Source organism: Pinus tabuliformis, chromosome 7 (assembly GCF_031772625.1).
Source record: "Pinus tabuliformis cultivar Carrire ecotype Pingquan chromosome 7, CPIR1, whole genome shotgun sequence".
NCBI lineage: Eukaryota > Viridiplantae > Streptophyta > Pinopsida > Pinales > Pinaceae > Pinus > Pinus tabuliformis.
The window spans coordinates 622,739,200-622,758,395 of record NC_142293.1 but is presented as its reverse complement, the minus strand read 5'-3'; the positions used below and the strand labels follow the sequence as shown (position 1 = coordinate 622,758,395).

Sequence of the window (19,196 nt, the reverse complement as noted above, 5' to 3'; positions counted from 1 at the left end):
TGAACCAACAGATTATCCATTTCTTCCTTTTGGGTGAGCCGATTTCCTTGTTGATCCATTAGGGAGAAGATTATGTTCTGTTGTCTGTGTTGTACCATTGCTTTATGGAAGAACTGTGTATTTCTTTCTCCTTCTTTTAACCATTGGATTCTTGATTTTTGTTTCCATGGGATTTCCTCCTGTTGTCTCCTTTCCTCCAATTTGTTAATCAGCAACCCCTCCTCTTCTGCAAGCTCTTCACTTCTACCCTCCTCGATTATTTGTTGTTGTATGTGCTTCATCTTTGTATGAATTATCTCATGTTCCTTCTGTATGTTACCAAATTCTTCCTTGTTCCATTTCTTTATCTTCCCTTTTAGGTCTTTTAGTCTGAGTTGAAAGGTGTGCATTTGGTTTCTTCCTCCTATCTCTTTCTCATTCCCTTCCCACCATTCTTTCATTTTAACTATTAAGGTGGGTTCTCTTAGCTAGAATGCCTCAAACCTAAACGGTATGTTCTGATTCTTTTGATTCATTGCAATTTCTAGTTTAATAGGCTAGTGATGTGACCCTAAACATGGAAGAAATGATGCTTCATATAATATGGCTTTGCCAATGAAGAGTTCTATTGCCATGAATCTGTCTAGCCTAGAGGTTATTGGTCTTCTCCCTCCCCTTCTATTGTTCTGCGTATATTTTCCATTTATGGTTGGGATCTCTACCAATTTTAGTTCTTCTTGAAGATCCCTGAAACTCTCCATTTTCGGCTCTTCTCTTTGCAATCCTCCTTTTTTCTCCTTTGTTGATGTTATCAAATTGAAGTCCCCTGCTATCAGCAATAGTTTTTCCTCGTGAAGTTTTCTTAGCTATTATATTTGATGGAGGAAATTTCCTTTTTCCACTAGAATATGAGGGCCATATACTGTAGAGACTAGAAACCATTCTCTGTTTCCAGTTAGCTAGAATCGTGCTATGAGGATTCTTTTCATGCCCGCCCAATAATCTATTGTGATCTCTGTTGGGTTGCAAAGTATTTCTATACCTCATGCACTGCCTTTCACATCTATGGTCATGCATTTGTACATTGGTTTTATTTTATTTAGAATTTCCTCCATTTTCCCTCTTGTGATTTTTGTTTCTTGTAGCAACATGAGTTGTGGTTTTTGATTTCTTAGCCTTTCCACTAAGTTTCTCTGTTTTCCTTTACTATTAAGGCCTCTTATATTCCAGGATGTAATTATCATTGGGTTACTTGGTTTATTTCGTGAAATACCACTAATAGCGGTACTACCCTCCTATTCTCTAGCATTTCTCCCATAATCTATATAGATTCCTATAGGTTTCTTCGGCCTCTTTTCCTTTCACCTTTCATTTTATTTGGGTAATCTTGGGCACTGTCCTATTGCAGCCCCAGTTGTTATGCCATCTCCACCTTCCCCTGCCCCTGTTTAACTTGATACTGCTGGAATGTTTCTCTGTGTAGTCGTTTTTGGTCTTCTAGATGTGGTGGAGAAGAAGAATGGAGAAGATTGCCAATGGTAGTGGTGATGACATTACTTCTTGGGATGATATGAAGAAAGCTTTGCATGTTCATTTTAGTCCTCAAGATGAAATGTGGGAAGCAAGGATAAAGATTAAATTTACTAAGCAGACAGGGAACCTCCAGACATATTAGCGGGAGTTTGCAAGTGTGGTTCTGGAACTTCCTGACATGGCGGAGAGGGACAAGGTGTTCAACTTCATTATTGGATTGAAACCTTGGGCACAGAATGAAGTGAAGAGGCAGAAGATAAATACACTTGAAGAAGCTTTTGCTGCCATGGATCGATTGGTGGAGCATTATGATGAAGCTTCTGATGAAAAGAAGAAGTTCGATAAGCCGAAAGAGAAGAAGAAAGATGATTCTTCAAAATCGGATGAGAAGACGAAGACGAAGAAACCATTGAAGTGTTGGATTTGTGCCGAACCACATACGGTGAAGAATTGTCCTTCTAGACTGAAAGTGGCTGCTATTGCACAATATAATGCAAAGAAAGAAGAACCTTCTATGGGGATGATGCAGATTATTGGAGCTACTGCTGCTAAGGAAGTGGTCTCTTGGAGAGATACTGAAAGGAACAACTTGGAGTATGTTCGGATGAAGATTTGAGGTATGGAGGTACTTACTATGATAGATAGTGGAGTTACTCATAACTTCATGAGTGAGGATGTTGCAAGAAGGATTGGGCTAAAATTTGTACCAGTGAAGGCACAAATGAAGACGGTGAATTCTCCTCTTGATTTTGTACTTGGTGTAGCTGCAAGGGTGGACACAACACTAGGTGAGTGGATCGAGAAAGTCAACTTCAATATAGTGCAGATTGATGACTATGAGGCTATGCTAGGGATGGAATTCTTGAAACAATATGATGCTATGATTGTTCCACATTTGAAGAAGCTCTACATTTACGATGGAAGGGAAGATGTACCCATTGGTGTTCCAACCATTGGTGTGACAAAACTTGATTGTAAACTGGCAGTGATGCAAATGGAGGATAAGAAGCAATTGGATGATGTATGTAAGTAGTTGTCTACTGCTGAGGCAAATCTTACCAAGCAGTCATTGGTTATCAGGTCACTTTCTGATAGTATCTTGGATTTGTCAAGAAGGCTAGAAGAGGTTGAGGATGATGATGACGAGGAGGTTTATGTGAGATTGAATGTCCATGAGGAGGATCGGGTGGCACATCTGCATAGGATGGAGATAGAGGATCCTGCCATATGGATTGAGCTTATTAGTGAGGGAGAGCCTTCACGCTCTACTCCCTCTACATCTTATTAGATGACATAGAAGATGGGGCTCATTGTTAGCTGCTCATGGCAGTGAGTCCTTAAAACAGGTTGAGCAGGTATGATAGATGGTGCAAGAATGGTCTGGCATTAGCATCATGACATGTTGCAGATGGGATGGAGTTTCCATGGACCTGAGCGTGGAGAGATTCTTGGTGAGTCCAGGATGTTGCAGAGTCGAAGAAAGATTGGTGTAGACATAAGGATGTGCATTCTTATGGTTTGAGCATGACAGTTGGACCGATCACCCGACTAGCTCGAATCATGAGGTCTGGAAGTGTGTAGAGAGATGTTGGCCTTATGTTGGAGTACCTGATGACAATTCACAGGATGGGACAACACATGATGGAGACGGTTGTTTTACATATGTTGCAGGGATGTTTGCAGTGTATGGAATGGTTGATACCATGGACCAAGGATGAGACATATGAGATGATGATCTTGGTGGTAGGATGGTTACCAGGATGACTTATTGTCAAGGATGACAATGACTTCAGGTGGAGGAGGACGTAAGGACCTGCGGTCCGAACTAACACCACCATGCGAAGTGTGACGAGCTGAGGCTAAGGTGTGTGAGCGAACACTTGGAAAATGCACGTGGAAAGCTTGGCGAAGGTATGTTTATACCATGGGGACAAGTTGGACATCACCCACGGGTCGACCTCATATGAATTGCAATTCGGGCGAAGGTTGGTTGCTAGTCTTGTATGATGAGTGAGCCAACCAAACAAAGGTGGAGAATTGGCATGAAGTGAGGGCGTCGGCTGCACCCAGTGGAAGAGTCGGCCGGCAGCTCGACTCGCCCAACTACCAATATATACATGGCAAGAGTTGGAGTGTTTGGAAGCATGAACTCAGACTTGATCATTCATATAATCAATTGGATGAGCTCGGTCATCAAAGGAAGTGTGAAGGGTGGAGAATAGAACCCGCAACAAGGTGCAGGTCTGTGTGCCCACTCTCGGGCAGCTCTACACAGAGTTCGACATGGGTTCTTAGTGACGGGTGAAGGCGTGGATCAAGGATCGCACAAAGACGCCCACCCACCGTTCGGAGGTAAAAGCGGGTCGTGGGTCGCACGAAGGCACCTACCCATCATGCAGAGGTAAACGCGGGTGCATGTGGAGGCACTCGCCAGTTTGATTGGAGTTTGGGTGATGGTGTGTGAGAGCGCCCGCCCGCCAGTTGGAGACTCAGGTGGAGGGTGTGGTGAGGCACTCACCCAACGTTCGTAAGTGCAGGTGGAGGGTGCATGAAGGCACCTGCCCACTCGGTGTGCACGAGTTTGGTTGTGAAGTGCAGTTGGCGGTTCGTGTGAGGGTGCACCTGCCCAACTTGGGCAAGGTGACTCGGGTGTTGCACGATGAACTTGGTTGGCTGCACGAAGGTGCTGCCGAGTGGAAATTTGGCTAAGTATGAAACTTGGGGTTTCCCAAGGATACTTGTAAGAATTTCTAAAGTTGATTAATATATTGAATTCGGGCAGACTCATTGTTCAGGGAGTTGTCCCTCCCTTTATACTGTTGCAATTGTCTTGTTTAATTATAATTGCTATGGATAATGAATGTGTATGGGTGTTCATTGGTATAAAGGATAATAATAATACTTGGTGAAGAAAAATAAAACTAAGTAACGAATGTTAAGGCATAGTCCATGAACATAAGTATTGTTGAAAAGAAAGTGTTCGGTGGTGCTGCACCTTGCTATAAGTGGTTGAAAGACTACCGCAGGTGTAGGGGCGTGACACAGCCCCTTGTGTTGTCCTTTAGTAAGCTCGTCTCCGCTATTTGATTTTTTAACGGTTTTTGAGTTATTATGTATTATAATTCCTTTTTAATTAACTTAATTATTATTATAACTATCATTATTATTGTTTAGTTAACATTATAACTATTATTTATTATTACTATATAATTATAATTATTTTTCAATAACTCTTAATAACTATCAACAGTGGTTCTCCTAAGGGTTTTAATTAGAGATATTAGATTATTTGACTAACTACAACAGTTAATCTTCTAATAAACCATTTAGTCCAAATACTATTAATATTACAATATTGAATATTTATGCCTTTAAATAAAATGAGTTAATTTTAAATATTATCTCCTTTCTCCTCGGAGCTGTAAGAGAAAATATTAAAAGCCAAAATTAGTTATTCTTTTAATAAACCTTTACTACTTATTTATTGATAATATTAAGGGTTATTATTAAATAAATTGGGTTATTTAACTAAATAAGTTAATTATTTTTCTAACAAATTTATTAATTGATTTATTCCATATGCTTTTAATAATATAATATTAATATTTGACCCTTTAAATAAAATAAAATTAATTATAAATATTATCTTAAATAGTAATAATATATTCTTTCTCCTAAGAGTTAGTAATTGATATGATTTAAGTTATATTGGTTTTAATAAACCTTTATTATTTATATTCTATTATAACTTTTTATCTATATACAATTAATAATTAAATACAATTCATTGATAATATTAATATTAAAATAATCAATTTATAAATTATCTAAACTAATTCTCCCTATCCCTATCCCTTGGTTAAGTCAAGTCAAATATAGCCATTGTCCCTGTCCTTTGGTATAGTCTAGTCAAATATAGCATATAGTAGCATATAGTTGTTTCCTGGTCTATTACAGTCGTTTCCTAGTCAAATATAATCGTTGGATGATCTTCTCTCTCTTTATTTAACATGCAGCCATGATCTGATTCTTCAACTTGTCCTCACGATGAACTACACTTGTTGGTTTGAAACGGTCGACAATTGATTGATAATGTGATTTACGATTGATAATGTGATTTACGATTAAACCCCTATCATATACTTGTTGTGGATCACAAAAGCCTCAATTCTACAAATAAAATTCATTAAAACAAAATTAGAAAGATAATCAAATTCAAGATTATCCAAATTTTATATATGTAAATTTCTTATAAATAAAATCAAATAATTGAAAAAAACAAAAATACTTCAATAGATTATAAATGTTTTTTCTTATTTTCTGTTTTTTTTGTTTAGATGTGTTATATGATCACGCAGAGAGTTTAGATATGTTATATGATCAACTCAAACGCAAAGATGGGACTTGTTATTAACAACTTGCTAATCAGATATGACTACAAATTTCTCTAACTCGTCGATTTACTTTCTTAGAAACCACTAAACCGAACGCGAAAATTATGAAAACCATCACATTCGTGGAGTAGTTTGATTTTGATCAGATTCCTGCCCTGCACCAACTTGTACGTTCGCGTCAGTGTCATGAAGAACACGTACAAAATTTATTGAGAATTAATAAAGATTTTTCTCGTCTTCTTGAATTGAACATTACCGTAAATAATTATTTAGATGACTTAAAAATTTGTCGTCTCCTATGTTCTTAGTACTTCCATGTTTCGCGGTCTAAAAAACTAAATGCCTCAAACTAATTGAAATCAAAATTTTATGAAATCTCCAAACTAATTGATACTGAAATTTTATGAAATCTCCAAACCATTTGGAATTATATCCGTTTTTGGTTCTCCAAATTACAACGATTTTGAATAATTAACGGCATTCTATATCGCGTAGTAGGTTTTCGATTTCACCAAATTACAACTGAGTCATCCATATACTGTGTTGATACTTTATTTCACGTAAGTTGTACTTTTTGGCAGTTGATGGCAAATAAAATGCTTGGGAAGCAATTAAAGCTGGGGAATAATTAAAGCTGATCTTGACCAACTATACGTATGTGGTGGAAATTCAAGCCACGTATTATGAACACAGATTGCTTTGTGAACATGGAAGCACGGCGCGAATTAGGAGTAAGTGCAAATATATGATTTATCATTTTCAAGTGCAAGTAACTGGTAGGACGTCTTCTGCAATGTTCGTTGATATGTTGTATGCGGAGGCAGAGAGTTGGGGTTCTTGTCATCCGAAGGAAGGGAATTAGAAGTGACTAAAAATGGCAAATACTATGTATAATATTCCATGGGTTTCAATCATTCTTGTCGTGCTTGGGTTTAAAAGTGTGGCGAAGCGTAAGAAATATACTTTTTGGCAGTTGATGACAAATAAAATGCTTGGGAAGCAATTCAACTAAAAGTTCTCTGCCTGCGAAAGGCTGGGGAAGAATTAAAGCTGATCTTGACTTGAATTGATTTTATTAATCTTCAACAACTATACGTATGTGGTGGAAATTCAAGCCACGTATTATGAACACAGATTGCGAATTAGGAGTAAGTGCAAATATATGATTTATCATTTTCAAGAGCAAGTAACTGGTAGGACGTCTTCTGCAATGTTCGTTGATATGTTGTATGCGGAGGCAGCGAGTTGGGGTTCTCGTCATCCGAAGGAAGGAAATGAGAAGTGAGTATGGGCTCATCCGTTGCAGGGGTTTGTCGTGCTTGTGTTTAAAAATGTGGCGGAGAGTAAGAAAAATATATGATTTATCATTTTCAACTTCAAGTGAGTGATTGGACGTTTTCTGCAATGTTCGTTGAGATGTTATATGTTATATGCGGTAGGATTCCTGTCATGCGAAGGAAGAGAAGAAATAAGTAAAAATGATATATATATATATATATACCATGGAAAGCATAACAATACTACGCGGTATTGGCTCATCCCTCTGCAGGATTTTCAAACACTCTTGTGGTGCATGTGTCCCAGAACACAACCAAACTCGATCACTTGGACAGAGCATCAATCGGTAGGCAAATCACACGAGCGCAAGGAGAAGTGATCCCATTTCCATGGAAAGAAAAATGAGAAAAAGTCGCTGGTCACCTGAAGAAGATGAGAAACTCGTCAATTATATGATGAAGAAGAAGTACCTTATGGGCTGCTCCTGGGATTGGGTGGCAAAGCAAACTGGTAATTAATCAATTAATGAAGTACCCATTCCCTTTTAATTTCAATTTTATTCTGCTGCTATCTTCAATTCAATATCTTTAAATAGCTGAGTGACAACCGTAACATTCAGCGGATTACTCTTTCGTTTTCCCAAAAAATTTAGTGTCAGTATATAGATCAATGGAATACAAATGACTATATATAACAATTTCTTTTCTTTTTTCAATTTATAGTATTGGAGCAATGTTCAATAATACAATATCTATTTAATTTTTTAATGTAAAATAACTTCTTTATTTATTTATTTATGTTCATCTGATAATGTGCATCCCTACACGATCTCCGAGATTACGGAGTTATATAAAAATATACATTATATAGAATCTATAGAATCTGTGTAGTTATATAAAAATATAGATTATATTAGATTTTAAGTTTTTTTGGTTGTTTTATTTAGAGAATTTTTATTATAGTATTGTATGCGTCTTTCTAAGTTGCCAATCTCAAAAAGGATCCATCTTCATACATAAGTGATAGATTGAAGAATGAGCTTACCAACCAGAACAGATAAATACCTAATGCATAAATACATAAAAACAAAAATCTACCTAATTTTTAAAAGCTAAACCTAAATCTAAATGAAACTAATTAATAGATAAAAATATTTAATTTATTATATTAAATGTAATTGTCTTATTATTAAGTAATATTTAATAATCATTGCTTTTAATTTTTATTATCAAATATCCAAATTTTTTTTCCTACAGATTTTTTATTTAAGTGAAATTTACATCCTCAACTTAATAAATTTTATAAAACTCATTATTAAATTATTTTATAAAATATGTAATAAATTAATATCTTTTTTATATGAAACACTAAATTAATTAAAAAATTGTTTTAATTATTACTAATTATTACTAAATTAATATTGATAACGATTTATTAAAAAGTGAAAAGTTAGATAATTTATAAGTAATATTAATTTACTAATTTATATTATATTAATTTTATGATGAAATATATAACTATTTATCTATTTACAATTATTATGTTAAATTAATATTAATACCTATTAGTAATAATAAGATTATTACTCAGAGAAAGTACTAATTTTAATAAGTAGAATTAATTTTTATATATTACAAATAAAATAATAATGATTATTAACTAATAAATAATAATAATGTTAATAATAATTATTTAATTATTTAGTTAATAATGATTAATAATTTAATTCTTAATTAAGAAATAAATAATTATTATGAATACATATTATAAATAAATAATAAATTATTAATTTATTAATAATTAATACTTAATTCAGGATGAGTTTGTTATAATTTTTAAAATTTTTAATAAATTTCTTATACGGAGTAGTTTTTAATTATTAATTAAAGCCATTTATTACTCTTTATAAGTATTTGTTTATTAGTTTATTTATGTTTCATAAATAATTAGAGAGTAAGGTGAGGAAAGAGGGTTCATACCTCGAGTACTATATCTTAGAAGACCTGGAAGTATTGATATGCCTAATCACTGCAAGCCAATTTCCATTGATCTCATTCCCACCATCCCTGTTGAGGTTATTCAAACATTTCCTTATCTCAAGCGCATCTGTCATTTTCCTTTTTTGATAATGATCCTCCCTAAAGATAATCTTGGCACTCTCGAGAAAAACATGATCCTTGGTTTTTGATGAGTGTTTTGCAAGTGCTGAAGTGCGTGATATCCCATTCTTGATATCTGCTCCATGTTCTTTAAGTATAGTTTTTAAGGGATGCCCTGTCTCTCCAATATAGCTTTTGCTGCAAGAACAATCAATCTTATCAACTACCTTGAGCTCATGTTGATCGATGCTATCCTTAATAGATCTGATGTTTTGTTTAATTGCTCACAAGTGGTAAACTGAGTGAATATGTCATTATTTCTTAGAACCTTGGCGATTTTATCTGTAACCCCTTCAATGAATGTAAGATAAATTGTCCCACAATTTTCTTTAGGGCCCTTAGGGAGGACCTTTTCTTCAACCATTTTTATAGCCTTCTTAATATATTTTCCCTTGTATCCTATATCCTTGAAGAAAAAGGTTAAGTGCTTAATCTCCTCGTCAAGGTGATCAACGTTGGAGATTGTGAGGGCTCTAAAAGCAAGAGTGTTAAGGACCCCAAATTTTTGGGATGGATGTTGGTACGAATCGACATGAAGGTAGCTCTTGCTGTCAATTTTCTTCCTAAAGACTTGGTGTCCCAAAGTAATATAGAACATCTAACCATGATGTTGAGTATAGATGGTAATTGTGGGTGAAAAGGGAGCTGTAGAAGGGTGCCTATACTAAAAATCAAAGAATTAATTGTGGGTGAAAAGGGAGTCGTAGACTGTTGTTGAGTTCAAGGGGAAGAGAGCCATAGAGGGCTACATCAATCGACAAAGTGAGGGTCGACGACTGGAAGAGAGTTATCACAAAGGATTATGTCAAGTACAGTGAGGGTTTTCGGGTGGAAGAGAGCCACTTAGGAGGTTGGGTCTTTGAACCATAGTAGCGAAAGAAAAAACCATAGTTTTCATGTAAAGGAAGCCATCGGGTCTTTGATTTGTGTGCAAAGGAGGGTTTTTTACCAATGTGAAAAAAAAGGTTATTCCTGAAACCCTAACCAAGTCATGTTTAGAAGAGGCCAGGCAAGTTCATAGTGAGAAAAAAATGAAAGAACCTTGGAAAAGAACTGAATTCATTAAGAAGTTGAGGTACGAGAATGACTCCCCATGCAACACACATTGACTGTAGATGAAGAGAAGTCAAAGAAACATGGTACATTTTTATCTTGTACAAGTGTATATAGTTAAATTAAAGTTAGATGGAATTTAAATTTGGGCGAAGGCTAAATATATTTTAATAATATACATAAACTTTCCAAGTAATCGAATTTGAGAATCAGTTGAAAAATAAGGTTTTTGGGGGTTTAAAAAACAAGTTATGAAAAATCGTGTTTCTCTAAAATAAGGTTTTTAAATTGAAAAATAGGGGTTGTGAAAGTATTTTTTTTTCAAATTGACACAAAAAAATGATGGAGAGCCCTTGTATAGAGAATAATGGAAAAGGTGACAATTACTAAATTTCAAGTTGAGAAATTTAATGGCAAAGATAATTTTGAATTATGGAAATTAAAATTATGAGATTTATTAGTATAACAAGGATTGTAGAAGGCATTAGGGGGCAACAAGAATAAATGTGCAATGATGACTCATGGAGATTGGAAGGGTCTAGATGCTAGAGCCCTTAGTACAATTCAGTTATGTCTAGCTAGTGATGTCTTGTTTAACATAATTAGAGAAGTAATAGCAGTAGGCTTATGGACCAAGTTAGAAGGATTTTATATGACAAAGTATTTTATGAATCATATATAGTTAAAGAGGCAACTATATAGTCTGTAAATGAGAATAGGTACAAAAATCGTAGATCGCTTGAATGTAATTAATACTCTTGCTTGTAATTTGAATAGCATGGATTTTAAAATCGATTGTAAAGATGAGGAAATTACACCACAATGTTCATTTTCTGAATCACAAGATCATTTTGTAAGTTTGATTAATTAGAGATGAGGAATACATCAAGTACTGAAACCTTTATATGAGAAGAAAAAATATTGTAGGGGAGTCCAAGGAAAATGAGAAAAGTTGAGAGGTACATCTAGATCCAATTCCAAAGAAAAAAATAGTAAAATTAGATGTTGGTATTATAACAACAATGGGCATATTAAGAAGGATTGTTATAAGAGACATGATTCCAAGGATGACATCAAGATCCAGATAAATCAAACTTAAGTAGGATTGATGAAGTTTTGTCTATAGTAATGTTTCTCAACACTATAAATATTGGTTGTTAGATTTTGGCACCTCTCATCATATGTGTCTACATAGAAATTGGTTTTCTTCATATGAAAAATTGATGGTTTAATTGTTCTGATGGGAAATAGCATTTCTTGTAAGATTGTTTAGGTGGGAAATGCCAAAAATTTAAATTTTTTATGGTATTATAAGAACATTAACCATTATTATAGATGTGCTTGAATTAAAGAATAATTTGATATCTTTGGGAGCTTTGAATTCTAAGGTCATAAGTTTATAGCTCGCAATGGAGCACTGAAAGCATCCAGGGCACCTTGGTGGTTATTGAGGGTGCTAAGACATGAAATTTTTATAAGCTAGATGGAAGTATCTATGTTAATAAAGTGATGACAACATGTGAAGATACAACTAAATCCACTCATTTATGGAATCACTGACTAGGACATATGAGCCAAAGAGTACTACAAGTACTGATGAACCACAAACTACTTCCAAATTTGAAATATCCAGATCTGAATTTATCCAAACATTGTATATTTTGAAAGAAATGTAGACGTAAATTTAAAGTAGGCAATCATGCTAGTAGAGGAATTCTTGATTATATTCATTCTGATGTTTTTGGGACATCCCCTACTCTTTATTTTGGAGGATCATCATATTTTGTAACATTAGTAAATGATTTCTCAAGAAAAGTGTGGGTTATGTTTTCAAAAGAGAATTTGATGTGTTTAACGCATTTAAACTATTTCAACTAATGGTAGAAAATAAAATTGGGAAAACAAGCAAATGTTTAAGAATAGACAATGGAGGTGAGTTATGTTCTTTAGAATTTAAAAAAATATTGTAAAGAACCTAGGATAGTGAGACACAAAACCATTGTATATTCTCCCCAACAAATGGCATAGAAGAAAGCATGAAGATGGCTCTTCTAGAAAGAACAAGAAGCATGCTCAACAATGTCAATTTGCATCAAGAGTTGTGGACATAAAGTAGTCACTACTACTTTTTATCTTGCAAATTCATTGCCATCAGTCGCAATAAATTGTAAAATCCTTGAAGAGATCTCAGAAATTCATCCCAATGATTATTTAAATTTAAATATTTTTGGTTGTGAAGTGTGCACTCTTACTCCTAAGAATCAACATTCTAACTTAGGCCATAGATCAAAGAATGACATATTTATTGGGCATCATGATGTTTCTACGGGATACATATTTTTTGGGCTCCTACTACCAACAACATTATCATCAACAACGATGTGATATTTGATTAATCTCCTCTCATTAAGTCAGAAAGTTTAGAAGATCCTTTGAAATAGGAATATGTGCAAAAACATGGGTCATTAAATCAAGAAATTCAGTTGGAAACCCAACTATCTATAAACACAAGTAAGAAAAAAGAAACTTTTAATGATAAAAAGTAATAAATGCTAAAGCCATTTAGGGAAATGTCGAAATCTCACAACGAAAACTTTGAATATTTGCAAGGGAGAGAATCCCTCCTACAAGTTATATCAATTTTACTTCATATGCTATTTTGGTTACCAATGACATGGGACCTTCTCGTTATTAGCAAGTAATATATGTTATCAATGGTTCCAAATGGAAGGTGGCAATGAAAGAAAAAATGTATGTCTTAGAGAAGAATAAAACTTGAGACATGGAAAATGTTTCTAAAGTTAGAAAGGTTGTTGTATGTAATGGGTCTATACATTGAAAAAAGGAGTTGATAACTTGAAACATGGTAAAAGTTTCTAAAGTTAGAAAAGTTGTTGTATGTAATGGGTCTACACATTGAAGAAATCACTTGATGGTAACGTTGAGAGCTATAAAGCTAGAAAAGTCACATAAAGTTACTCTAATATGGAATGCACAGATTTCTATGAAATATTTTTTGCAATTATTAAACTTGTATTTATTTGTATTGTGTTAATACTAATTTTCTATTTAATTTAAATTTCAAGTAATTATATTTGAAAAAAATACTTTTATATGGATATTTTTATGGGAAAAAAATTTGTGCAACATCACAATAAAATATTTATTAATTATAAATTCAAAAAATCATTATATGAACTGAAACAATGATCTAAACCATAATAAATTTCGACAAAATACCATACAATATAAACTGGTCAAATTAAATAAATAAATTTAAATTTCTTGAAACTTCACACTTAAATTGCTAAATTTATATAATTCAGGAAAACTTTATCAACCTAATTAGCTCATATATTTAAAATTTTAATTTAAATAAAAATATATATACTATTAATATAACCTAAAAATTATATTACCAGTGACGAAAAACCAAATTATAAAATATCTAAACTCAGTAAATGCAAAAATAAAAGACAACTTTGAGTGGTAGAGCACCTTATAAGTTTTTCTGAACGTGTATACAGGTCTGCGGAGATGCGGAAAGAGCTGCAGGCTGAGATGGATGAACTACTTACGACCTGGCCTTAACCACAGCCCGATTTCCTACGAGGAAGACCAAACGATCAGACATTTGCATTCTCTTATCGGCAACAGGTTTTCATTTTTGTCAATTCCTAATCTTCTTTGTTAATAATTGTTCAAGTGAATCCATGCTCACTTTCCTTTCCTTTGATTTGGAAATGAATGGCATTACCTACACAGGTGGTCTCAAATTGCTGCCCATTTGCCTGGACGTACAGACAATGAGATCAAGAACCATTGGAATTCTTGCATCAAGAGGAAGGGAGGGCTTCTCTCTTCCTCCTCCACGGAACCCAACGGTAACAACAACCCCAAATGTAATATTCCTTCTCACGCTCCAGATCCTTATATGTCGCTTCACTCTGCCAAGCCGTTGGGGGTTATTCCTGACAGTCACATGCAGTCAATTAATAACATCTTTAATGTAGTTACCTCTGCAGAAAATCAGCACTATCGTGTTGAGGACGTATTGGATTTAAAGCATGAGCAATTTAATGTTCAACAAAGAAATAATGAATTTGTTGGAATTGATTACAACCACGTAACTTTCCATAATCCCAATGCAGCTGATTTCAGTAATGTTTATCCAGTAGCTGAGCCATACCCTTTCCATAATCCCCTCCCCCAATTTAGTGCGCCAGCAATTTTATGGGCCGACTTTGATCAGTACTTTAAAATCCAGTCTCAAGATCAGGATGATTGCGACGATTCTGGGCAACAACGGACATTAATGTCGCTAGGCAGAAGAGGTAAGGGTTGCCTGGGATGGGAGAAGTAGTGGTTGGTGATCAATAGGATTGCTTAATAATGGTCAACGAGGAAGCCAACGCCACGGTGTAGAGGTGAAGCCACGAGATCAGATCTGTTATAGCTAATCAGTCAATCAATGCAGGGCATTCAGCCTTTGGGTTATCCTTTGTAATTTACTTTCGACCTTTTTAACTCTAATATGATTGTATGCACAGGAGAGTGATTCATGACCTCATTCAGCCGGTCTATATTTTAATATATAGTATTAAAAAGATATTAAGTAAATATTTTAAATTTTATTATTATATATTTGCAATGTTTAACTCAATACTCTAATATGATTGTATGCACAGGAGAGTGATTCATGACCTTATTCAGCCGGTGTATATTTTAATATATAGTACTAAAAGGATATTAAGTAAATATTTTAAATTTTATTATTATATATTTGCAATGGGGTTGTAGTTTGTTATTATAATAATTATATTTTAGATTTAAAATAATAATAATAAACGTATTAGTATATATGTTATTATAATAATTATATTTCAGATTTAAAAAAATAATAGTAAACGTATTAGTATATATGGCAATATTTACCGTTTAGAGTAATATGCTTCCTCATATTAAATTTTATATGAGGAATTAAGCTTTCTCAATATTAAATTATTGGTAAACATTTTAATAGTTATAGAGTTTTATCAAATTATTAATTATCTCATATAAAATATATGAGATTTAAGTAAATTACTTAGTTTGAGTAGACTTTAATTTATATGATTTTAAGTTTAATTTTTTTTATAAAAGAGATGAAGATGGAAGTATTATTGGTAAACATTTTAATAGTTATAGAGTTTTATCAAATTATTAATTATCTCATATAAAATATATGAGATTTAAATTACTTAGTTTGAGTAGACTTTAATTTTATATGATTTCAAGTTTAATTTTTTTATAAAATAGATGAAGATGGAAGTTATTTTTGGGGAAATTAAACTATTCCAAAATGTTTCCAAAATCAGAGATTAACACAAACATGGTAGGTGATAACATCAGAGTTGTGAAAGTATATTTAGCATGGAAGTCATTTTTGGGGAAATTAAACTTTTCCAAAAGGCGACCAAAATCAGAGATTAACACAAACCTAGTAAGTGATAACATCCCATTATATTTAGATTCTAGAAATAACATACCACTCAATGATAATCAACCTAACCTCACACACATAGGTTTAGATTAAATTGTAATTTAATCATTTTAGATTTTCTCTTTTTTACTTAGTGATAAAGTTATGGGGAAATTTTAGCTTTTTATTATCTAAATTGCACTCTAAATATATAAAAAATAACATAATTAAACTAATATTTAAATTAATTAGAATAGTGTAATTTAAATATATTAAATCATTTGTAAATATTTCATAAAAATAAAGATGAGGACCATTTTTCAAAGTAACCAAAACTAATTTAAAAATGATTTTATTTATAATTTAAAATAAATAAAGTATATAATTAATTTTTATTAAATTATGATAAAACAAAATAATAATTCAATAAAATTTATTCTCATATTTTTATTAAATTATAATAAAACAAACTTGATTGTATTTATTAATTGGGATAGTGACTAGACAGGACGTTATTCTCTAACTTGTTATGCATCCACCTTTCCTTGTGGCCACACACACAAACAAGCACTAGGATAGGGGATAGTTATTCCACTCGGATTAGACATGCAATGGAATGATGGGGGAGGAGTGTGAGCTCTTTCTATGTTTAATACCATCATGATGTAGGAAAGGTTTGGCTTGCAACCTTAACATCACTAACAATGAGTGATATGGATGTAGGTTTTGTTTAGCAAAGGATATATGGTCTCCAAGGGTGAAATTATGACTAGAAAAGGTGCATTAGTACTTTGAAGGGATTTAGGTATTTATAGGATATGACAATAGTTTCATTAAGCATGGTGGGGTTGGCTAGTGAGGGTTTTCATTGAGCATGGTGGGATTGGCTAGGGAGGGTACACTTTTGCTCCATATTTTTATAGTTATCTTTTGGACTCTTTATGTTATCATTTTGCCTTTGCATATTATCCCTGTTATGTCATTTGAGGTTATTCTAGATTGAAGGACCCTTTAGAGTAGGATATATCTATTAAGCATGACAATGCAAGTACCTCAACTCATATTCTAAGGTTAGTTTTATGTAGCTAGTGACACTCCTTGTTTAAGGATCCCTATTTTCTTTTCCCTGTCTAAGTGGGAGGAGGGTAGGTGCGGGTCATGTTGGTTGGAAGTTATTTATTCTTAAAAGTATAATGGTGAGGGGAGGAGAGAAATCCAGAGGAGGGAGAAAGGGGAAGAAATATTTAAATTTCTTGTCTTCTACACATCACACCCACCCTTCTAGAGCTATTGAAGATGCCTAGTAAGTAGAAAAATGATATCATCATAAGTGCTCGAAGGGAAAAAAAGTGATGGACGAGATAAATATAGAGATGGATTATAGGAGGAAGGACTCAATTAAGGACCAGATTCTTGAATATTATAGGGTTGGGTATCTAACATTATCCATTCTCACTCTACAGAGATAAAATACTTCAAAATTATTGAAACATATTAGATCCTAAAGAACAATACATCTTAATCTTTAGAGAGAACTCAGGTAACCCATTAGGATATCACAAGGGATTCACCTTATTGACTAATTTCTTATCATATTCATTCATAAAGGAGTGTTTTCAATTATCAAAAGTATAGTCAATATATTGTAGGTATTAGGGGGCAAGAAGGAGAGGGTGTGGTTGGGTGGAGAGGTGTATTAAGAAGTTTATAGGTATTGGTAATATAAAAGTCGTACTAGTTAAAGTAATGTTTTTTTATTATTGCAAATATACATTGGGACGAGCTTCCAAATAAAGGATTTTGGGATGTATTTATCAATATCGATTGAAAATACTACTTCTCTTTAATATCCCATGAACACATGTGATATATGATAGATTCACTAAATCAAGATCATGTGGAGGATATCTTGCATACTATTGATATTTTTTGATGCCAAGTTGGAGATGCTATGTGGGTCTTTACTATGGGGTTCATGGTAACTTGGGTCATAGAGCACAAATTCATTCAATTTTAGGAGGATAAGGTTGGTTGCCAACCAACCCATCATTTCCAAGTGGGAGGACCATCCTTTAGCTCCAAGGTAACCATTGGAAAAACTAGACATGGGATCCAATGAAGGGAAGGTGGTGGAGTAGATCCAACGCCCCTTCTGTGTTAAGATCATAATCTAGTTACTATTGTTTTTTATTATATTATTTATCTAGTTTTTTTTATAAACATATAAAGTTAGTTTTCTGAAGATACGTTTTTGAATATTATTAGATAAATTAGACATAATGTTGATAATGCTTATAATCATTAAACTGGTGGGGAGACTAGTTTCCCTCATCACAATCACCCATTAATAAACTAAATGTATCTTTATTCATCTATAATATCATAAATATATATTTTAAGTTTATATATATTTTTATGATGTTGATTATTAACATCCACTAATATTGGTATGGTCAATATAATTTGGATTAATCAAGGGAACGAAATGAAATACCTTTTTATAATAGGAACACAAAGATACAATAGAACTTGACTTTTAGTAATAAGTCGAATGTGTTGAAAGTGTAAATAATGAAGAATGAAACAAACACGCTTGATTGGTTGTAGCTTATCCCTGAGAAGAGATGTGATGAAATGTGCATTTACTAGAGCGTATTACAATGAGGCTGAAAAGCCATTTTTAACATAAAGAAGCAGTGAATAAACTTTAAACATCAAAAAGCCTAAACCTTGGAGATGAAACACCAAACGTTTTATGGCCCCGATGAGCTTAGTTGGTACATCAACTTCCCTACGTTGTGGAATTTCCATATGATCTGTATTTGACATGCTTAGTAGCCCATTGGAAAGGCTTAGCAAAGAAGTACACATTTTGATTGGGCCTAGGCCAAAGCTTACAACTATGGACAAGTCCAATTCCACGTAAAAAAAAAATCATTTGGGACCTAAAACGGCCCTAGAAGTTTAGTTAGTGAAAAATATAGAAAAATGTCGAAGATGAAGAACTGTGCTTTGAACTAGGGGAATAGGTGGGCGGTTAATGATATCCACCTATATCAGTATTGAATCTTATGAAGGCAAGATATAATTTGAAATTCTTTATCATCTTATTTCTATGGGTTAATTGCATTAGAAAAAGAATTCCAAGATAACCATAGCTTTGTAGACTTAAAAGGTCAAGAAGGCTGGTAGTGTGACAAATATTTAAAAATTAGATCAAATTTGAGTATAAGATGGAAAACATAAGAGAGTGTTTTTCATTTTTATACCTTTTAGTGCCATAAAAGTGACAAATTGTTCCATTCCATGGTGTTTTGAGAATTGAACAATGCAAAGTTT

At 33.4% G+C, this 19,196-nt stretch overlaps 1 protein-coding gene across 1 annotated transcript; it reads left to right on the top strand.

The window, feature by feature from the left end:
- Nucleotides 1–7,412: 7,412 nt before the first annotated feature.
- Nucleotides 7,413–14,963, top strand: LOC149248977 (uncharacterized). The gene is made up of 3 exons (XM_089456145.1): nucleotides 7,413–7,694; nucleotides 13,924–14,053; nucleotides 14,162–14,963. Exons 1-3 carry the CDS (start codon nucleotides 7,574–7,576, stop codon nucleotides 14,757–14,759), a joined length of 849 nt encoding a protein of 282 aa, XP_089312271.1. The 5' UTR covers nucleotides 7,413–7,573; the 3' UTR covers nucleotides 14,760–14,963.
- Nucleotides 14,964–19,196: the final 4,233 nt, after the last annotated feature.